Source organism: Pelophylax lessonae (genome assembly GCF_965119305.1).
Source record: "Pelophylax lessonae genome assembly, chromosome: 3".
Taxonomy (NCBI): Eukaryota; Metazoa; Chordata; class Amphibia; order Anura; family Ranidae; genus Pelophylax; species Pelophylax lessonae.
In genome coordinates this window covers 436,538,011-436,561,988 of record NC_138770.1, presented here as the reverse complement: position 1 = coordinate 436,561,988, position 23,978 = coordinate 436,538,011, and the positions used below count along the sequence as shown (strand labels likewise).

Here is a 23,978-nt window from a genome sequence, read left to right as displayed (position 1 = left end):
TCTTTTGCACATGATTGGGTATTTGAATTGAACAAGAATTTGCTTGTCGCATGATTGGATAATTGAATATTGACACAATTTATTGTGTTATGCCTCGTACACACGCAACGATTATCGGCCGACCGATCGGCCGTCTTTTGTCCAGTGTTGTTGTGTTGGTTGAAATGTGCTCTAGACTGCACACAAATTTTCTCGGCCAACAACAACTAACTTCAGAAGTGATGTCATGTGCTGGTTTACTTTCCGTGTGTTTTTTCTTCTCTGAGCATGCCCAGTCTTGCTCATCTGAATTTTGTCTGTCTGACGAAATCTGTACTGACTGACGGAAAATCAGCCGTTCTGTTGACGACCAACAAAAATTTTATAGCATGCACACCAGATTTTGTTTGGCCGAAAAGTCGGAGTCGGTTGTCGGAAGCATCATACTAACAAGCCGACAATCGGCCGATCGGACGTTGGCCGAAAATTCATGGCCAACAATCGTTGCGTGTGTACGAGGCATCAGGTTTCCTAACTCCTTAGGAAAATCGTCCCAATTATGTCCACAGCTTTATGCATTTTTGTTAATAACATATCATTTTTTTAAATCTTTGGCAAAAGTCAGTGCATACAATCAAATAATAAATGCTTCACCTCTTTCTAATATTTTCTTTATTGCTTAATGCCAATGATATCTTTACTTTAAATGTCCATGTAGAGCTTATTGCAGAGAATACGCCAAGAAACTATTTTCACGTGGCTTGTGGCATTAGGGATTTAAACCTCAAACATCTTCAAACCCAAGCTTCTAAAAACATGAAAAAGCAAACGTTTGACATAACTTTAATAGCTTAGTTTCATTTTTTCTATTTTATATGTTTACTTTTTAGAAAGAGCATTTCAGTTCATAAAAACCTTTTACTTTATGTACCTAGCCAACGTCAGTAGCACTATTTTTGAATGAAAGCTGTAGCTGTTTGGGTTGTAATTATTTTACATTGGCCTTAAAGTACATTGCTAAAGCTCTGTGACAGGATAAAGGATCACATGATGATCTCTTACCTAGCATGCGCACACATCTGGCATTCTGGTCTGGATTATCAAATGAGATTTCTCCACACCTCTGAAAGGACAAACAGAGTTAAGCTTGTTATGTTGATCAGAAAATGTTAAATATGAAAAATATTAATAATAATCATAAACACCCTAAAGCCTAGTACATACGGGTCGAATGTCAGGTGACATCGGCCGGTTCAATAAAAACTGTTAGACATTCGGCCCGTGTGTATGGCAGCCAGTCCGAAAGGGGCCAGGTGGACGAGCATGCTGGAAAACCAGCAGCCAACCGGCTCCCGATCAGCGCTCTCAGCCAATGCCCGGTGTTCTGGCGGGGGTACTAGTGGTGTGTACCAGGCTTGTTAGTACTTGTAAAAACTAGTGGTGTGTACTAGGCTTAAGGCATTAATCTCATTTCAGATCATTGTACTTAAATCCTCTAAGAAATTATTTCTGGTTTGTCACTGTATGGTATTGCCTGGACTCTGTTGCTCTTTGCACTGCTTTAGTTCAAAAGGCCAAAGGCAGCAACCACAAGCGAGGAATCAGAAAAGATGTTAGCAAGTTAATGGCACTTTTACTGAACGTCTCATTGTGTTACACAAATCTTAACAGCACAAAAATATTAGTACAGATATTCAAAGGACAGTGCAAAACACAAATCGCCATGTGCAATTTGCAGAATTCCCTTCAACCAGTTCTGGACTGGAAGGATTTGCCCCCTTAATGACCAGGCCCCTTTTTTCGGCAATATTTTAATGGAAAATTGAGCGGTCGTGCGACAATGTACCGAAATAAAATTGATGTCCTTTTTTTCCCCACAAATAGAGCTTTCTTTTGGTGGTATTTGATTACCTCTACGATTTTAAATTTTTTTGCGCTATAAACAAAAAAAGAGCGACAATTCTGAAAAAAACAAACTATAAAAATTATATAATGGCTGTGTGTTGAGTTATTTTGAGGGGACAGCAAATTTACACTGTTATACAAGCTGTACACTCACTACTTTACATTGTAGCAAAGTGTAATTTCTCCAGTGTTGTCACATGAGAAGATATAATATATTTACAAAAATGTGAGCGGTGTACTTACTTTTGTGAGATACTGTATATGTGCATACAAGGTACATGTTTACATGAGTATACTTTCCCACTCTGCTGCTATTTCCTTATTGTGCAATCATAGGCAGAGGTCTACTGTAGCTGCTGACTTTTAATAAACGCTCACTTGTGCACGGATCCAGCCCTGTCCTCACTCGGAGCCGGTTTCTTCACCAGTCTTCGGTCCACAATGCTGGCATGTTAACTGTGGGCAGCCAGCTATGACTCCTTGTGGCTTTATTGGCTGCTTTATCTGAGCCCATGAGGAGGGAGAGAGCAAAGAATGCCTTGGCTCTCATGCACTTCACTGGATCAAGATTGGGTTTAAATATGTATTTAGGGGGGCCTGTGAGGGGAACTGCATGCACAAAGTTTTTTTTTTTTGCCTTACTGAATAAAACCTTCTACCTGTGCAACCACTTAAAATCTCAGGACTGGCTGTACACAATTTCAATCCATTGGCAGGTAAAGCAGCCCTCTTTATTAATTTATAGTGTAAAGCATCCCCCTTATAGCATTTCAACTGTATAACTGTTTGACTGGAATTTGTTTTATGAATGAATGCAACATGTCTGCCTATTGAAAGTACCAGCAAGTACCTGTACTGTTTTAAGTTCCTTTGTGACTGGGGAGGACACTGCTATTGTTCTCTGTATCTATTATCCAACTATGATTTTTTTTTTTTCCTATTTTGTGAAGCAAATATGTCTTAGGCCGGTCAAAGACTAAGCAAATTTCTTTCCTGCAACCACAGGTTGCAGGTGTTGACAGGGGAATCCCTCCTGCCGAGCCATTATGAGAAGACAGTGATTATTGCAAATGGCTGTAACAGCAGCTAGCAATAATTGCATGTGAAATTCGGCAGACTGGTTGTAACCAAGTTTATAAATCGATCAACTTGGGTACATTTAGCCTGCCCATACATGGTCCAAATCTCGGCTGGTTCTTGCTGAACTGCTAGAGATTTGAACCATCTATGGCCGGCCTTACAGTAATTTCTGCTTATCTTTAAAAAAAATTGAGAAAAAAAGAGTAGAACTGCTTCCCCAGCGATAGATCTAGTGTAGGTAGTTTTTTAAAGAGGAAGTAAACCCTCCTCTGCAACTTTTACCTATAGGTAGGCCTATGATAAGGCTTACCTATAGGTACTGTAAATATCTCCTAAACATGTACGGTTTAGGAGATATTTACCTTACATGCAGCCAGTGACATCACTGGCGCATGCGCTCTGAAGGAACGGCCGCTGGTGCCGTTCCTTCAGAGCCCCGTGCCGTGACCAGCGGCTCCCGTGCGCGTGTGCGGGAGTGACGTCACCGCGGCTCCGGCCAATCAGATGGGCAGATGCCGCGATCTCGGAAGACGGGCGACTGAACATGTCGCCCGTCATACAGGTAAGCGGGCGGCACGGCGGGGCTCGTTCTAAGGTAAGTATTTCACAATGAGCTAGTATGCGATGCATACTAGCTCATTATGTGTTTTTCTCTTTCAGGTTGAAAAAAAATAAAAAAATGTTTATGGGTTTACAACCTCTTTAAGCTGGGGTCTAAAAGTTTGCTTTTGTTTTCTGGGACCCTGATTAGGGGTCTGCCACTGGGATCCTGCAAAGTGCGATCACCAATAGAACACAAGCAATAAGTCATATCTTAAATATAAGCCATATCCTAAATTTTGGCACCCCCTCCCCCACATAATAACTTTGGCACCCCATTAAGGGCTCTGACCGACAGGGTTAGAATACATGAAAGAAAGGGCCACACTACTGCTATTTGCTTCCTTTAATAATTGTTATTCTTCTCTGATTGACAGCATCCTGGCAGACCCAGTCTTCTTCACGAATGCATTTGTAGGGCATAGTCTGGGTTGGAGGATGAATACTACTGCCATGGTCACTCAGAAAGTACTGAATTACAATACAAGAAGCTGCAATAACTACGTTTACGTGAGGGTTCTGGAATCCACACCAGCACTAAATATGACCTGTTATTTTGTAGCAGCAATTATATCAGCTGACATAACACATCAATAGGTTTATATGTTATTGATACACTATCTTATATGATAATCACCATAAATGTGCCTTAATACTGTATATAATAAAGCAATATTGTTTTCATTTTTTGCCGAGAATGTCAACCCAAAGAACCCATTTGATACCTAAAACCCTCTAAGCCTTCATCAATATCCTTGTTTAAGTAATCTCTTGGATGTTGTCCAGATTTTAGAACGACTGATATTTATGCTGAGCAAAAGCCTGTTTATGTAACACTTTTAGCATTTCAAATGAATAATGCTTCTGAATCCATAACTATTAATTATATGCTATTTCATGCTAGAGCAATTTTAAAGGAAGATTAAATCTGTGCTTCTATGAAAAAAAACCACAGATAAAATTGAGATTACTTGATCTGCAACAGAATAAAAACCACTAAGGGCGGACATTCCGCAGCCACAAAATACTTTATTTCATGTCATCCATGACAAAACTATCTTTTTATTTTACACAATCAACTATATTTAACTATGTTACCATAATAAAATGCCTAGGAGCTGTGTTAGCAGATCTGGTAGCACACCACACAACTTGAGTGCCTACTGTCCACGTAAACATGTGTTGAAATTTAGCTGAAGAAAATGGTCATGATTATAAAAACTTTATATCTTTTCAACAATATGTGCCACTAAAGCCTTGTACACACTTGTAGTTTTTTTTTTTTCAACCCAGCAACGCTGAACGAAAAAAAATGATAGGAGGAGCCACTGTACTAACAATCCGACATTAGTACAGCAATCTCCCCTGCTGGTCTATTGGTCATTGGCTGAGAGCTCTGATTGGGAGCCAATCGGCAGACCTTTTTCGGTCATGCACCTTCAACAGAACCTGAATGCCCGGCTTCTGTTGGACCGACTCCAGTGCATACGGGCCGAATGTCGTCCGGATTCTATTGACTTGGACAATGTGGCACAACATTTCCTCCGTGTGTACTAGGCTTTATTATTAGCTGGTTGATCTGCATGAACATATGTTTAGATTCAATTTGCCCAATCTGTGGTGAATTCTGACTCACCCCTTTTTTTCCTGATCTGTTATGAACATGAGTTTTTGGCCCAATGGACTTTAATTGGAGCACCTAAAAATGCGCAAAATAAGTGGTGTATGGTGTTTTTCATGCTTTGTTTTGCCTAACAGCCAGTCTCCTCCATCTCCACCTACTATGAAGAATTTTATCTGCATAGTAGGCAGTGATGGCCATTACAAGAACTGTGACAGAGGTCCTGGGAAGACATTGGCATAGCGGTCATGTCACAAGAGCTCCACAAAACCATACTGAAAAACCAAGAAGCAGATGATGATGACATATGATGACAAAGGGGATACTGGTCTAGAAGTAAAACACATCTTCAAATGAGTACACACCATTTTTTTTTTTTTTTTTTTACGAGTCCAAAATAAATGGCACAGCTGGTCCACCGTCCAGTATGTTTAGACCCTCTGTGATATTTACCACCACCACCACATTAAGAGGGATACATACAAATAAAATGACCCCCAAAATGCTTAGAGGTCCCTCTCTTCAATACACTATCCCAGAGGTACAGAGATGTAATAAGAGAAAGAAATAAAAGAATGAACAGTGGTACATCTATCATGCATGAATGGCACCAATCACTACATGATGTCTTAAAAAAATGCAAAAAGTACAGCAGTAAAACTGGTTGCAGATGTTGCATCGCCTTCCACAGTTAAAGGGATAAAGAGAGAGTACAGCTTCTGCAGCATGCCGGGATTCCCAATTTCTGCCCTTTTTGTTTTGTCTCATAAAGCTTTATCCTAGTTATGACTGATGATTGCGTCAAGGCCTCTCTTACCACAATATCCTCAAAACACTACTGTTGAATTACTAGTGTGCACTTGTGACCTCCTCCCTACTGATGTACAGTGCAGAGTACACCGGAAGGCTCCTAGTATGTAAACACAAGGAGCCCAGCCCTTCACGCAGCCTGTGTTTACTTCCATAGGGCAGGTACATCACCAACATGGTGCGTGCCAATTACCAGGAGAAGCTGCCAACCCTGCCATTGAAGACATATATTCTTAAACATTGTTAGCAGCTTTAGAAATGCATCCAAAACCACACAGAGCTGTGACGTGAGTTAGCAAACTGCACTGCGATCTCTCTGGCTCAGCTCTTCATATTGCCTTATTTCATTCTTTGATTAGTAAAAATGGTAAAGCCCATTTCACAAAATCAAATCAAATCAAATCTGTTACAGAAATAAAAAAAGGTGTATCTCTGCACTGTGGTGGGGCGGCAGCTGACACAGATAAGTAATATACCAAACTTATAAATAATCTTAAGAAAAAAGTGTGAAGCACCAAAAGTGAATGAACAACAATAAAATGTGAATGCTGTGTTATAAATGGACAACAAGTCCAAAAAAATGCTAAAGTGAAAAAAATGTATATATATATATACAAGTCCAATCTTGAATGAAAAATCTACAATAAAGAACCAATATAGTAAAAAAAAATATATATAGATTTAAATGCACAGTCCCATGATAGGATCAACAACAAACTTATTGGGGAAAGTACATACCGTATATACTCGAGTATAAGCCGACCCGAGTATAAGCCGAGGCCCCTACTTTTACCACAAAAAGATGGGAAAAATGATTGACTCGAGTATAAGCCTAGGGTGAGAATGCAGGGCGGCGGGCATGGTGCAGGAGAATGAAGGGCGGCGGGCATGGTGCAGGAGAATGCAGGGTACTGGCATGGTACAGGAGAATGCAGGGTGACTGGCATGGTACAAGAGAATGCAGGGTGGCTGGCATGGTGCAGGAGAATGCAGGGTGGCTGGCAGGGTACAGGAGAATGCAGGGTACTGGCATGGTGCAGGAGAATGCAGGGTACTGGCATGGTGCAGGAGAATGCAGGGCACTGGCAGGGTACAGGAGAATGCAGGGTACTGGCATGGTACAGGAGAATGTAGGGTACTGGCATGGTGCAGGAGAATGCAGGGTACTGGCATGGTGCAGGAGAATGCAGGGTGACTGGCATGGTGCAGGAGAATGCGGGGTACTGGCATGGTGCAGGAGAATGCAGGGTACTGGCATGGTGCAGGAGAATGCAGGGTACTGGCATGGTGCAGGAGAATGCAGGGTACTGGCATGGTGCAGGAGAATGCAGGGTGACTGGCATGGTGCAGGAGAATGCAGGGTGACTGGCATGGTGCAGGAGAATGCAGGGTACTGGCATGATGCAGGATAATGCAGGGTGACTGGCATGGTACAAGAGGATCCGGGGTTGTGGGCATACTACAGGAGATGCAGTGCTGTGGGCATGGTACAGGTGGACCATGCCCGCAGCACTGCATCCCTTGTAGTATACCTGCAGCCCTGCAGAATGGCAGGTAGTGCAGCAGTTTCCCTTACCTGTTCCAGAGGCGCCATCATTTTAAAAATGGCGCCGCCCGGCCCCGACACGTCATTGCGCACACGCCGCCGCCGCTCGTATACTTTCGGCTATTCCCGGCCTCTCCCGAGCGGCGCCGGGAATAGCCGAAATTACAAGAGCGGCGGCGGCGGCGCGTGCGCAATGACATGAATGCGCCGGGCGGCGCCATTTTTAAAACTCAAGCTTGTCGGAGCGGCCGGGAACTTTTTTATTTTTTTCTTGACTCGAGTATAAGCCGAGGGGGACGTTTTCAGCACAAAAAAATGTGCTGAAAAACTCGGCTTATACTCGAGTATATACGGTAGTTCAGTGCACAGATGTGCACAAAAAATTGGTGGTGACTTGAAAAGTAAAGAAGTGATACAGTACAGTGTTCCAGAATCATCTACCGCACCCCTGTGAAATGGACACTTATCGGAAAAGTTGGCTGCCATTACAACCGCAAACTCAGCGTTGTTCCTCCATCTGTTGTGGGGGGGAAAGCTGTTCAGCAACTCGCACCATCAAAGGGTCGATAACATCCTGTTGAATGAAACGCATCAGGGAAGAGACACTAGTGCTGACATCAGGCCACTGTCCGATAACGAGTCAGTGGTACCCATTGTCATTTGGTTTTATAATTCTTTTTATTATGGCTTTTAACATACACATCGAATAAATATTACACTATGGAGACTTCATCTGGCTCCCAGTGAACTTTATTTACCACACTTACATCTGGATGGATGGTGCGAGTTGCTGAATAGGGATGATTGAACGGTTCGGGTCGACCATCGGTTCGACCCGAACATTGGCTGTTCAAGGTTCGGCCGAATTCCGAACTTTTTGCTGAACCAGAACAACCAGAACCGACCAAAATGCAATGGTACAGGAAATGGGCTGATTGGACCAGAACCATCAGTAAAAGCCAATTGAGGGGGCAGGAGAATGCTAGGAATGTGATTGGAGTGGCTAGGGGGTCCATAGGCCAATCATTAGTGAATACGCCCCCCAGTATATAGGATAGCCCCCGCCAAATTCCTAGCATTGTTATACAGGGACATGGAAGAGAGTGGAAGCAGTTCTGTGACTTCTGTTACAAAGTGTCATTTAGCAATTTTTAGTGTGAGGAAAGGGATATCTAGTGTAGTTAGGGTGCTATTTTCCACTATAGTTAGCTTTAATTATTCAGTTTCTGTAGGGAAAGTGTTAAGTGTAAGGGGACCGTAGTGTAGTGTAGGGTTAACTGATTGTGACTGCTATGGCAGGGTGACAAAACCCTTCCATATCAGGGTGACCGCTATAGAGAAAAGATCGTTTCTCTATAGCATAGCAGTCACATTCAGTGCACTAATATGGCTTCGCCCCTGTGAGCATTCTTTTTGCTGCAAGCGTTTATAGGTCTTTTTTGAGGACATGTTTGGAGTCAGGCATGACATCTGAACATGTGTATAGGGGTATATATACACACACATGTCTGTATATATACACCTGCACATATATAGGTGTGAAAGGAGCAGAACACTATACTTGCGCTAATTAAATAATTAACACTAATATGGCTCCGCTCCTATCACACCTATATATGTGTAAGTGTAAAATACATATAAGTGTGTGTGTATATATACCCCTGTACAGAAGTTCAGATGTTTTGCCTGCCTCCAAAGAACCCAAAAAAATGCCCAAAAAAACGCCTGCAAGAACAAACCTGGGCATTTTTTTTGGCGCAGGCATTTTTTGGGCATTTTTTTGGGTTCTTTGGAGGCAGGCAAAACATCTGAACTTCTGTATAGGGGTATATATATATACACACACACTGATATGTATTTTACACTTACACATATATAGGTGTGATAGGAGCGGAGCCATATTGGTGTTAATTATTTAATTAGCGCAAGTATAGTGTTCTGCTCCTTTCACACCTATATATGTGTATGGGTATATATACATATAAGTGTGTGTGTATATATACCCCTATACAGAAGTTCAGATGTTTTGCCTGCCTCCAAAGAACCCAAAAAAATGCCCAAAAAAACGCCTGCAAGAACAAACCTGGGCATTTTTTTTGGCGCAGGCATTTTTTTGGGCATTTGTTTGGGTTCTTTGGAGGCAGGCAAAACATCTGAACTTCTGTATAGGGGTATATATATATATACACACACACTGATATGTATTTTACACTTACACATATATAGGTGTGATAGGAGCGGAGCCATATTGGTGTTAATTATTTAATTAGCGCAAGTATAGTGTTCTGCTCCTTTCACACCTATATATGTGTATGGGTATATATACATATAAGTGTGTGTGTATATATACCCCTATACAGAAGTTCAGATGTTTTGCCTGCCTCCAAAGAACCCAAAAAATGCCCAAAAAAATGCCAGCGCCAAAAAAAATGCCCAGGTTTGTTCTTGCAGGCGTTTTTTTGGGGCATTTTTTGGGGTTCTTTGGAGGCAGGCATGACATCTGAACTTCTGTATAGGGGTATATACTGTATACACACCTACACATATATAGGTGTGAAAGTAGCAGAACACTATACTTGCGCTAATGAATTAATTATCACTAATATGGCTCCGCTCCTAACACACCTATATATGTGTAAGTGTAAAATACATATAAGTGTGTGTGTATATATATATACCCCTATACAGAAGTTCAGATGTTTTGCCTGCCTCCAAAGAACCCAAAAAAAATGCCCAAAAAAATGCCAGCGCCAAAAAAAATGCCCAGGTTTGTTCTTGCAGGCGTTTTTTTGGGCATTTTTTTGGGTTCTTTGGAGGCAGGCAAAACATCTGAACTTCTGTATAGGGGTATATATATACACACACACTTATATGTATTTTACACTTACACATATATAGGTGTGTTAGGAGCAGAGCCATATTAGTGTTAATTATTTCATTAGCGCAAGTATAGTGTTCTGCTACTTTCACATCTATATGTGTGTAGGTGTGTATATATACCCCTATACATAAGTTCAGATGTCATGCCTGCCTCCAAAGAACCCAAAAAAATGCCCAAAAAAACGCCTGCAAGAACAAACCTGGGCATTTTTTTTGGCGCTGGCATTTATTTTGGCATTTTTTTGGGTTCTTTGGAGGCAGGCAAAACATCTGAACTTCTGTATAGGGGTATATATACACAAACACTTATATGTATATATACCCATACACATATATAGGTGTGAAAGGAGCAGAACACTATACTTGCGCTAATTAAATAATTAACACCAATATGGCTCCGCTCCTATCACACCTATATATTGTGACAGGAAGTCAGCTAAATCTGGGAATGTAGTCACAGGAAGGAGATACATTTCCACCTGATTGAGAAGTCCATTAATTAATTTAGGGTGTTGGCTACAGAGCTAGCCAGCAGGAAGTTGAAAGGCCTTCACCTGTTCAGAATGAGGGAGTTAAGGCTCTATAATTTGTTCAGAGAAATTCCTGTTGTTTGCTGCCTCCAGAAGCTGCATCCTGAAGCCATGTGGGCTGGGAGCAGGAGGACAGTCAGCGTGTGCCTCCCGACAGGATGTGTGGGCCTGGGAGAAGACCCCCCGGAGTGATGTGTGCCCGGGACGGTAACCAAGGGTGAATACGTCTCAAAGGTGAGAAGACGAACTGTTGATGTGAAAGAAACAAAGGACTGTGTTGCCCTGTGAAGCTATTATGAAGGGACTATTGAGTGTCCGCTGTAGGACAAGGAAGTCTGCCCGACGGTAGGTTGGAGACAGACACTTAGGCAGGTTCCAGTTGTGAGAAGGTAGCCGCCCACAGAGGCAAGGATTTATTTTCTGTTTTATTTTATTTTGGATGTTTTGCTGCATACAGCCTGGTGAAGAAAACACCATTTAATAAACCACACTGTTTGTTTGCAAGCACTTGTCGGCTACCTCTCTGGGAAAACGCACCCCCCAAGGGGTCATCCACACCCGCCACCGAGCTAATCCCTCACATATGGTGGAGGTATGCAGTGGGCAGAAGCAGCAAGATCCCTGCAATGGAGTGCATATGTTTGATGAACTTTGTCTGGTGCAAGTGACTGCACAAACTGTGTGTGCAGGAAAAGAGATCCTGCAAGAGAGAGAAAAACTACATGTGTTGAAGAGACAGTGGTCTGAAAATTGTTTGCTGGACTGTGAAAAATTTGTTTGTGGAGTTATTGAAGATGGGGCGGTCCAAACGCCTGAAGAATGCAAAGATAGATGAAATGAGAGACCGGATTCTATGGATGGAGGGGATGTTGCCGTCTGAACCAGCCCCATCCATGCCTAAAGAGAGTCTACTAAAGAGGAAGGTTGTTGTCCCTAGCAACACTGATGAAACTGCTATGGAGACGCAGTGTGCTCAGATGAAAAGTAAGCTCAAAATGGAGGAGATGTTGAAACAACTGATTATATCAAATACAGCTCAACAGCAGGCAAATGCAGCTCAACAGCAGGCAAATGCGGATTTTCAGCGGAGCTTTGCAGCTCAACAAAAGGCTCATCAAGAGAGCATGGCAGGCTGGAAACAGAGACGCCAGCAGCCAATGGAGGCCATCGGTTTGGAAGAAACCGAGTATGTGTGCAGGGCTGAGTTGGATGCCTTGCAACGGAAAATGGAAGAAAAGGAACAAGCCTTGGAATTGCTTAAAATGGAGCATAGAAACTCGCAGGAAACGAATGAACTACTCAAGTCTCATGTGTCACAGTGGGAAGAATCCACTGCTCTTCTTTTGGTCGAGTTGCAAAAACGCAGAGAGACTATAATGGAGAAAGATGCCATCCTCATGGAAAAGGAAAGTGAAATTCAGACTTTGCAGAAGCAAAGTATGGCTGATATGTTGGAGTTGCGTAATCAGCTGGAAAAAAGTCTTCAGTCTTTGGGAGCTACAAAAATAGACCTGCAGGAGTCGCAGGAACAGAATGTTGCTCTGAAAGCGACATTGTCTCTCAGCGACAAAGAGAAAAGTGAAAGAGAGGCTAAATTACTGAGTACTGTGTATGAGCTCACTACTTTGAGCAATGTGGTAGATGAATGGCGTGCGGACTGTGAAAGTTGGAAAGGGGAAGCCCAACGTGTCCAGCAGCAGTTAAAGGAGAAAGAAGCCTGTGTGGCAGAATTACATTCTTATTCCCAGATGCTAGCCAATGAGGTGAAGGCTCTTATGCAGGGAAAAGAAGATTGTGAACATAAGAGGGAAAAAGTAGAGGCACAGCTTCTGGAATCGCAAGTCAAGGTGTCAGAAGGTGACCGATTGTGTGCTAAGCTGTCAGAGAAGGCAAACCGACTGCAGGTTGAGTTGGACAATGTTACAAATCAGCTTTCTCAAGCAGACAGCAAATCTAGAGAAATTGCGGAAGATTTTTCTATCTTGGAATCGCAGCTGCAAGACACGCAGGAACTCTTACAGGAAGAGAGGTGTCAAAGGCTGAGTTTTAGCACAAAGCTCAAACAAATGGAAGATGAGAAAAATGGCTTCCTGGAACAATTAAAAGAGGAGGCGGAAGCAAAGAAAAACCTATCAGAGCAAGTCGCAACATTGCAAGCTCAGATAGCGGTTATGAAAAAACGCATGGAAGAAAGCGTTGGTTCATTACAGTGTGTTGAAGATGTGAAAAAGAAGTTTGATCAGATGCTTGGTGAAGAGAAGAATGTGTCTGCAAAATATGCAGAAGAACGCGCACGTGCAGAAACGGAGGTGCGTGATAACGAGAGCAAAGCCCTGTTCTTGGCTCGCTCTTTGGAGGAAGCTCTAGAGTGTAAGGCTGAACTAGAAAGTGTTAACAAACAGCTGCGTACAGAAATGGAAGAATTGGTCAGCTCCAAGGATGATGTTGTGAAAAGCGTTCAGGAGCTAGAAAAGTCTAAGCGAGCCTTAGAACAGCAACTAGAAGAGATGAAGATTCCGTTGCAGGAACTGGAAGAGGAATTCCAGGCAACAGAGGATCTGTCCCAAAGAGGGGATAGTGTGCCTGATGCAGTTTTTAAAAGGATCAGTGTTTTGGGGTCTGTCCTGAGTGAGCCTCAGAAATGTGATGACACGTGGCTTGAATCACCCCTTTGGAATAAACCGTTCCTTCAAAAACTTCAAGCATTGGAAAATGTATCATTAGAACTTCAGCAAATAAAGGAGTTGTGTAAGAAATGTGATGATTTCTCAGTTCAGGCTGAAAACCTAGTGGAGAAAACTAAAGCGGAGAAAACTAAAGCAAGTGATATAAATCTGGGAGGAAAAAACAAACGCCACCTAGTGGAGAAAACTAAGGCTGTTGGTGAAAACGTGAAGCAAATGAATTTCAAGTGCCTTTCAGAGAATATTTCTAAAATGAAACTGGTGAAAGACGGGTGGCAGAAGTTTGATCGTGATCTTGAGATGCATTCCATGTGGAATTCAGATAGAGAAAAAGAACTAGGTGACCTTGAGCGGTCAAATAGTTCAGCAGAAAGTGCATTGAAGAAACCTGTAAAAGAATGTGTTGCAGTTCCATGCTTCTTCACTGATGCAGAGAGGAGGTCTATAATGGATACCACCCAGATCGCTGGGTTCAACTGTGTTGTTGCCTTTGACCCCTATGTTGGTGGAAGGAAAGTTGATGATGTTCTGGTTGGCTTCTTCTGTGAAGAGTTTGGCAAGAAATATAAACTGAATATCAAATCAAATAGTAGGCCTTTACTGCGACTCGCTCAGGAGGGCGAAAAGTTTAAGAAGTTGATGAGTGCAAATGCTTCAGATCTGCCTATGAATATGAAATGTTTGGTGAATGATATTGATATCTCTGGGAAAAGGAACAGGGGTCACTTTGAAGAAATGTGTGACAGCCTGTTGTCTCAATTGGAAAATCCTCTGCACAGCATCTTAGAGCAAGCAAAGCTCAAGAAGGAAGATCATTCCCTTTTACAACAAAAAGTCAATGATTGTGTACAGATGTATGGAGAGGCAACTCAAGTCACAGAGGGATGTCAAGAGTCCCTACTTGGAACAAAGCTTAGTGAAGCAAAGGTTCTCAAAGTTTTGTGGAAAACATTTATGGATTGCAGAGAGAGGCGTCTTAAGAATGTTGAAGACATTAAGACTAGCCCAATTGAGTTGCCTATGGATCACGGTCCTCCATGGTGGATTGGACAGACGGTTATGAGGGACAAGCTGTCTGACATTTATGAGAAATCCGTCAATGAAGATGACAAAACAGTTTCATCCGGAAGCTTGAGGATAATAGGAGGCTTATCAGTGAGTCAGCAGTGCCTGACACATGCGTGCCTGGAAATATGTGTCCCAACCCTAGGGTTGAAACAAGAGGGGGGGGTATGTGACAGGAAGTCAGCTAAATCTGGGAATGTAGTCACAGGAAGGAGATACATTTCCACCTGATTGAGAAGTCCATTAATTAATTTAGGGTGTTGGCTACAGAGCTAGCCAGCAGGAAGTTGAAAGGCCTTCACCTGTTCAGAATGAGGGAGTTAAGGCTCTATAATTTGTTCAGAGAAATTCCTGTTGTTTGCTGCCTCCAGAAGCTGCATCCTGAAGCCATGTGGGCTGGGAGCAGGAGGACAGTCAGCGTGTGCCTCCCGACAGGATGTGTGGGCCTGGGAGAAGACCCCCCGGAGTGATGTGTGCCCGGGACGGTAACCAAGGGTGAATACGTCTCAAAGGTGAGAAGACGAACTGTTGATGTGAAAGAAACAAAGGACTGTGTTGCCCTGTGAAGCTATTATGAAGGGACTATTGAGTGTCCGCTGTAGGACAAGGAAGTCTGCCCGACGGTAGGTTGGAGACAGACACTTAGGCAGGTTCCAGTTGTGAGAAGGTAGCCGCCCACAGAGGCAAGGATTTATTTTCTGTTTTATTTTATTTTGGATGTTTTGCTGCATACAGCCTGGTGAAGAAAACACCATTTAATAAACCACACTGTTTGTTTGCAAGCACTTGTCGGCTACCTCTCTGGGAAAACGCACCCCCCAAGGGGTCATCCACACCCGCCACCGAGCTAATCCCTCACAATATGTGTAAGTGTAAAATACATATCAGTGTGTGTGTATATATATACCCCTATACAGAAGTTCAGATGTTTTGCCTGCCTCCAAAGAACCCAAAAAAATGCCCAAGAAAAAATGCCCAGGTTTGTTCTTGCAGGCGTTTTTTTGGGCATTTTTTTGGGTTCTTTGGAGGCAGGCAAAACATCTGAACCTCTGTGTAGGGGTGTATATATATATATATATATATATATATACACACACACTTATATGTATTTTACACTTACACATATATAGGTGTGTTAGGAGCGGAGCCATATTAGTGTTAATTATTTCATTAGCGCAAGTATAGTGTTCTGCTACTTTCACACCTATATATGTGTATGGGTATATATACATATAAGTATGTGTGTATATATACCCCTACACAGAAGTTCTGATGTTATGCCTGCCTCCAATAACCCCCAAAAAATGCCCAAAAAAATGCTTGATACTAAACCGGCAAGGTGTGAAAATAGCGGAGCCATATCCCTGTTCTATAAGTGACATAATACAAACAATCTTTTTTTTATGGTTCTGGACATGCTACAGAGCTGAAACTTCACAGGTACACTTTTTAGACCCCCCTCTCATTTTTTTTTTAATTTTTTCAATAATTGGCTCTCTATCAAAAATGACAATTTTTAAGAACTTTTTTTGTGTGATTAATAGTCCCTGGGGCATGACCCAGAACCCTAGGCACTTTTTAGGGGCATTTATTGGGCTTTAGGGCTTCAAATGGTGATTTTTGATTACCGAAGTTCGGGTCCCATTGATTTCAATGGGGTTCTGAAATCCGGGCCGAACTTTCGGGAAGTTCGGATGTTCTGGCCGAACCAAACTTTTGAAAAGTTCGATCATCCCTATTGCTGAATATATATGGCTAGGTGTCTATATACATATAATTATGTGTGTATATATACCACTATACACAAGTTCAGATGTTTTGCCTGCCTCAAAAGAACCCCAAAAAATGCCAAAAAAAAACGCTAGCGTCAAAAAAAAAAAATGCCCAGGTGTGTTTTTGCTGGCATTTTTTGGGAGTTTTTGGAGGCAGGCAAAACATCAGAACTTGTGCACAGTACCACTATACACAAGTACAGATGTTTTTTCCTGACTGCAAAGAACCCAAAAAAATGCCTGCTTTGAAACCGGCAAGGTGTGAAAACCGAGAAGAGAAGCCAACCCCCTGAGCTGAAAGTGTTCTAATACAAACTATCTTTTTTATGGTTCTGGACATGCTACAGAGCTGAAACTTCACATGTACACTTTTTAGACCCCCCAGATCTGAAATCCAAAGTAAAAATCAAAAAATCTCTTTTTTTTTTTTTTTTTTAATTTTTTCAATAATTGATTTTTGATCAAAACTGACAATTTTTAAGAACTTTTTTTGTGTGATTTCGTATCTGGGGGTCTAAAATGTGCACCTGTGAAGTTTCAGCTCTGTAGCATGTCCAGAACCATAAAAAAAAAGGATTGTTTGTATTAGAACACTTCCAGCTCAGGGGGTTGGCTTCTCTTCTCGGTTTTCACACCTTGCCGGTTTCAAAGCAGGCATTTTTTTGGGTTCTTTGCAGTCAGGAAAAACATCTGAACTTGTGTATAGTGGTACTGTGCACAAGTTCTGATGTTTTGCCTGCCTCCAAAAACCCCCAAAAAATGCCAGCAAAAACACACCTGGGCATTTTTTTTTTTTTGACGCTAGCGTTTTTTTTGGCATTTTTTGGGGTTCTTTTGAGGCAGGCAAAACATCTGAACTTGTGTATAGTGGTATATATACACACATAATTATATGTATATAGACACCTAGCCATATATAGGTGTGATAGTAGCAGAAATATATTACTGTAAATGATATCATTAGCGCAAGCATATATTTCTGCTGCTATCACAACTATATATGTCTAGGTGTGTATATAAATATATGTATGTGTGTATATTCACCACTATACACAAGTTCAGCTGTTTTGCCTGCCTCCAAAACCCCCCAAAAAATGCCAGCAAAAACACACCTGGGCATTTTTTTTTTTTGACGCTAGCGTTTTTTTGGTATTTTTTTGGGTTCTTTTGAGGCAGGCAAAACATCTGAACTTGTGTATAGTGGTATATATACACACATAATCATATGTATATAGACACCTAGCCATATATAGGTGTGATAGTAGCAGAAATATATTACTGTAAATGATTTCATTAGCGCAAGCATATATTTCTGCTACTATCACACCTATATATGTCTAGGGGTATATATACAGACATATATGTGTATATATACCCCCTATACACATGTTCAGATGTCATGTCTGACATCAAACATGTCCTCAAAAAAGCACTGGCAGTGGCAGCCCCTGCAGCATGAAAAATGCTTGGCTGGTGAGAAGCCATATTCCTGTCCCGAAGCAACTCAGCGAAATGATCATTTCTCTATAGCGGTCACCCTGCTATGGAAGGGTTTTGTCACCCTTCCATAGCAATCACTGTCAGTTAACCCTACACTACACTACGGTCCCTTTACACTTAACACTTTCCCTACAGAAACTAAATTTTTGAAGCTAACTTAAGTGTAAAGGAGCACTCTAACTACACTAGATATCCCTTTCCTCACACTAAAAATAGCTAAATGACACTTTGTAACACATTAGAACAGAACAGCATTCCACTCTCTTCCATGTCCCGTACAAGAATGCTAGGAATTTGGCGGGGGCGATCTTATATACTGGGGGGCGTATTCACTAATGATTGGTCTAGGGACCCCCTAGTCACTCCAATCACATTCCTAGCATTCTCCTGCCCCCTCAATTGGCTTTTGCTAATGGTTCTGGTCCAATCACGGGCTTTTAAAGCCCATTTCCTGAAGCATTGCATTTTGGTCGGTTCTGGTTGCCGAATTCTGAACTTTTTGGGCAAAAAGTTCTAAATTCGGCCGAACCTCGAACACCCAATGTTCGGGCCGAACCGATGGTGGACCCGAACCGTTCGATCATCCCTATTGCTGAACAGCCTTTCCCACAACAGATGGCGGATCTACACTGAGTGCATGTTTTCTGCTGTAACGGTAGCCAGCCTTTCGGGTGAGTGCCCATTTCACAGGGGAGCGGTGGATGATTCTAGAGCACTGTACTTGACCACTTCTTTACTTTTCAAGTCACCACCAATTTTTTGCGCACATCTGTGCTCTGAACTATGTACTTTCACCAATAAGTTTATGTTGCCGATCCTATCACAGGACTGTGCATTTAAACCTATATTTTTCACTCTATTGGTTCTTTATTAATGATTTTCATTCAAGATTGGACTTGTATCTATACTTTTTTTCACTTTAGCCCTTTTTAGGACTTTATTTTAATGTGTTGTCCATTTATAACACAGTATTCACATTTTATTGTTGTTCAATCAAATCTGTTAGGTTGGGACTGTGCATTTGTTCATATTAAGTTACTTAGCTTCACTATAACCAGTGATTCCTTATCTTTCTTATTATTTGTCTTGTAATTTATCATCTGTCACTGTTGTATGCATATAGGCTCACCTTGAGCCTTTGTGTGCAACGTCTTTGATTTACTATACATACTGTACATTCACTATGCCTTTATTGCCTCTGCTTCTGCATTGGCCAAGATTATCTAATAATGGTCTCTGAGAGAATGATTGTAGAGATTTAGATAATCCCTTAGAGTGTTTGGAGGATGCAGAATATAATATAATGAAGTTTCATGTAGCTCTGCTTTTTTCTACCCATGACCTGGTCAGAAATATGAAAGGTTTTTTTGCTGGTCAGTTACATAAAGCGATTAAGCTCCTGTGATAGTTCCGCTGCAGTATTTGATAAGAGGCTGAACTATTTTTCAGTGTCTTTTTATTGGCAGTTTTAACCTATAAAGTGCATCATAAATTGCTGTCTTATATTGCTGGTGTTAGAAAAAGCTATGCACTGTATAGTTTTGCTCCATGAGCATAGGAGCTTGTCAATAATGTCTGCCTATTTTGTCTGCTGCACTTCAATTTACAAAATAAATGCTATGACTCATTCTCTACTGAATCTATAAAGCCTTACTAGGCACAATGCTGCAAGTGTAATAACTGTAATGGTGTCTTTAATGGAACTTGTTAGGTTACATATATTGAAGCTGCCATTAGTAACACTTTTAGTGGTTACCAGTAGTGGGATAGTCATCCATATCTACTGTATTCTTTGCTACATAGTGACATGGACACGGACATGGAGCAAGTATACGGCCAGGGAAGTTGAATTAGTGGTTACCAATAGTGGGATAGTCATCCATATCTACTGTATTCTTTCCTACATAGTGACATGGGCACTGACATGGAACAAGTATGTGGCCAGGGAAGTTGAAACCTCCATGTAGTGAAGCCAGTACTGTATGAAAATACCAATATTGGAAATAGGATCCTGGTATTGGAAATAGGATCCTGGAAACAAGCTGGCAATGGTAGCTTCTATGTTCTACCCATATACTGTTCTGACATGGCATGGAACAAGTATGTGGCCAGGGAAGTTGAAGCCTCCATGTAGTGAAGCCAGTACTGTATGAAGATAACAATATTGGAAATAGGATCCTGGATCCTAGAATCAAGCTAGCAATGGTAGCTTCCATATTCTATCCATATCCTGTTCTGACAAGATCCCTTTAAAAGCAGTGAGGATTTAGGCTGCTCAAAGTACAGACACAGCATGTTTCTCAGGCACAAATCTTCCCCAGGTGTATGCAGGTTGGGGGGTATATGGAATTGCATCCACTTGGGGAGGATTTGTGAATGAGAAACAGGCCCACTGATAGGGGGGGACCACCAGTCCTCCTGTACGGGGGGCCCAGCCCCAACAGCATAAGGAATTGGTGCGGAGGGGCAATTACAGAAGGAAGCGCTGTGCTGCTCTCTGCAGCAGCTGAAAGTCAGTTTATCCCCCTCCTGCCAACTTTCAGCTGTTGCAGGGAGAGACACAGGCACAGGGCATCTTTCCTGTAATTGCTTCTCCAACATCGACCCCCCTCCCTGTTTTGCCTGCTTCTTGTCCCCCTCTCCTTGTGTGCCCCCTTTTCACTGTGCCGCCCCTCCCAGAGTGCTACAGGCTTCCCTGTCCTGTTAAAAAAAAAAAAATCATTAAACATTGTAATAAATAATTTAAAAACATTGGAAAATAAAATAATTGTAAAAATTGTTAACATTTTTCCCTTAAATGTAAAAAACAATTAAATATGGGCTAATTCACACAGGTTCTCTGTTATGTTTGTGTCTGCTAATAATGATTTTAGTGCATTTTTTGTGAAAATATTGTCTTAAGAAATTGGAGGGGGGGGCTGCCAGATAGGCTGTGCGGGGCCCCGTTATTTCTAACAGCAGCCCTGCTGAGAAACATGCTGTGTCTGCTGTACCTGTTACAGCTTATGGTTTGGATTTGAAGACCAGTGTTTGTGGATCCCTGTTTCCACTTTTTTGGGGCTTCTGTCTTCTTGCCCTTATGTGTGCCTAGGGAGTGGTTTTCCCTTTCATTGGTTGCTGCATATGCATGGACAACTACAGTGCAATCTATCAATAACCACCAGGAGCATAGTGGGGGGTGTTGTCTTAGAAAGTGCCGCTGACCAACTAGGTGAGCACCCCCATAAAGCGCAATAGACCACACTAGCGATAGGTGGTCAACAAATTGTGCAAGTCCATGTGGGGCATTTTTGAGCACAAGTGGAGCACAGCAATGTTATTAATTTAAAGAGCATACGCACCATTTGAAAGGATCACAGTAGGATTTGATTAATCATATATACACATATATGTTTTTTTGCATTACGGACTGGATATGGATGGAAAATTTTGCATTGCGGACTGGATATGGATGGAAAATTTTGATTTTTGATTTCAGAAAGAATTTTATTAACAGATTGTTTAGTATATCTGTTTATGTTATTGCACAGATGGTATATTAACCTGATATCTAGCTAGGTTTTTATTATTTTTTTTTCTTAATGCCGTAATCACCTATTAAAAGGAAATTATGCATGACTCCTTTAGTTGCCGACATTTCAAAGAAAAATCCAGGGACACCTTTTCTACTGTAAATTCATCAAGTCATTGTAGTCAGAGAATGTCCTTAATTAGGGTTGGGGCATTCATTTAAAATAGGTGTGGTTCTACAAGAGGCATATTGTTAACACTTTTTTACAATTTAATCTTAAACACTTTAGGACCAGAGGATTTTCCTGCTTTATGTCCAGGCCACTTTTTGCAACTTGGCACTGTGCGACTTTAACTGACAATTGCGCGGTCATGCAACGCTGTACCCAAACGAAATTTACGTCCTTTTTTTCCCCACAAACAGAGATTTATTTTGGTGGTATTTGATCACCTCTGTGCTTTTCATTTTTTGCCATATTAATAAAAAAAGAGGGACAATTTTGAAAAAATAACAATATTTTTCTACTTTGACAGTTAAAAAATATCCAATATATTCAATTTTTGTCATATATTTAGGCTAAAATGTATTTAGCTACATGTCTTTGACAAACAAATTCTCAATGAGCGTATTTTTAAAATTTTGCATGACATCTTATGCTCTAATAGTGTGTGTTTAGAGATTTATCATGACAGAAACACAGCTAAGGATTTATCCATTAGTAAAATGATTGCTGTATTTGTTTAGTTAGCTACAACTTTTAGACCCCTTTCGCACAGGCATTCTGTCTGTCCGTTTTTCATCTGTCCGTTGACTAATAAAAAATGGACAGCGATGCATTCCTATGGGCAAACGGATGTAAATGGATGATCAAAAAATAAAATAAAAATGGAAGTAGACCTAAACGGATGTTAAAGGACAATGATCCGTTTTTTACATCAGTTTTTTTAATTGTTTGTTAGCCGGCTGGCGCCCCCGGGGTGAAGCCCCTTGTCCCCATGTTGAAAAGGACAAGGCCTCTTCCCCAATACCCTGGCCCGGTAATTATCAGTCATCGTGATTGACATGGACCTGCTTCGCTGGATGCGATTGACAAATCAAGGGACTTTTTTTTTTTTAAGAAAGGATTTGTCAAAAAATGTGATGTTTGTCTTTACACATTACATTTTTTTGTGAATGAGTATGGGGCACTATGTACCCCATACTCATTCACTTTGTAGGGGGGGGCAGGATCCAGGGGTTTCAAATTCTGATAAATCACCATACAACCACACAACCACGTGGCAAGGGTTGTGGCAAAGAGGCGTTTGTCCTCACCAACATGGAGGCAATGTACCCCCCTGCATTGAGGGCATGTGCAGGGGGTTCAAACTCACTCCCCTCCCCATTTTTCTAGCATGTCATGCTCAGATAAGGTCTGGTATGTATTTTGGAGAACCTTACAGCAATTGTTTTATTCTTGATGTGAGGTCCCCTGCCCCAATCCATAACAGCCCCGAAGCCCCCCCACCATATAGCAGGCCCTTTGTGTCTGGTACAGATTTTAGGGGGGGGGGGGTCCTGGATGCTGTTTTAAAAAAAAAAAAAAAAAGTATAATGTTGGCGATTTTATTTACATTCTGCTGTCAGTGGGGAATCCTCCTCTGACAGCAATGTTGAGTCAAGGCTGTTAAAGATGCCAAAGGGCAGATGCAGAAATGGATGGGAAAACAGATAAAGGCCCCTTTCACACGGACGCACCGCCCAACGGAGTCCATTCTGGTCAGTGGGGGATCGATCCGCCGATCCCCGCTGAGCAGGCGGATGACAGCTCCGTCTCTGCTCTGTGTGCAGAGACAGAGCTGTCAGATCCCCGCTCATCTCTATGGAGAGATCAGAGGAGAACGAACCGCCTGTCCATTCTCATCCAATCCCATCCGATCCGATCCTCCAGACAGGTGGAAAATAGGGTTTCCATTCGTCCAGATTTCACAGACAGGATCGGATATCAGCGGGTGTCAGCGGAGATCCACCCGCTGCCCCATAGGGATGCATGGAGCATCCGATCAGGTCCGCCTGAAAAACTGACAGGCAGATCGGATCAGATCTCCCGTGTGAAAGGGGCCAAAAACTAAACTGAAAACTGATGTAAAAGCCAAAAAAATGTGACTGAAGGGATGAGGAACGTGTGAAAGGGGCCTTAGTTTGTGCAGTCTATTTAAAGTGCAGAAGCCCAAAAGCTCTTGCAGAGAAAACAGTAAAAAAATACCAATTACACCGCAAACATATTTGGCATAAAACATTTATAAAACATCATTTGACACAAGAAAACTTGATACTACACTTGTATAGATAAATGTTGCATAGGCATTTGAATTAATAGTATATTATGTGTTACCAATAGGTCTTCTAAAAGAAGGTCATCTCAAAGTGAGAAAACTGAAAGGTGAATCAATTGAAAAAAGGGAAACTCATTCACAAAAGAGATTCAAAGCCACAAAAAATGGCCTGATTGAAGA

At 41.7% G+C, this 23,978-nt stretch overlaps 1 protein-coding gene across 1 annotated transcript in view; it reads right to left on the bottom strand.

The window, feature by feature from the left end:
• The window catches only part of PDE7B (phosphodiesterase 7B), a 466,602-nt gene that overhangs the window by 289,489 nt on the left and 153,135 nt on the right, over nt 1-23,978 (bottom strand). Inside the window, exon 2 of the mRNA XM_082249720.1 lies at nt 1,042-1,102. Coding sequence (XP_082105846.1) covers nt 1,042-1,102 — 61 coding nt within the window. The remainder of the gene's footprint in view (nt 1-1,041; nt 1,103-23,978) is intronic.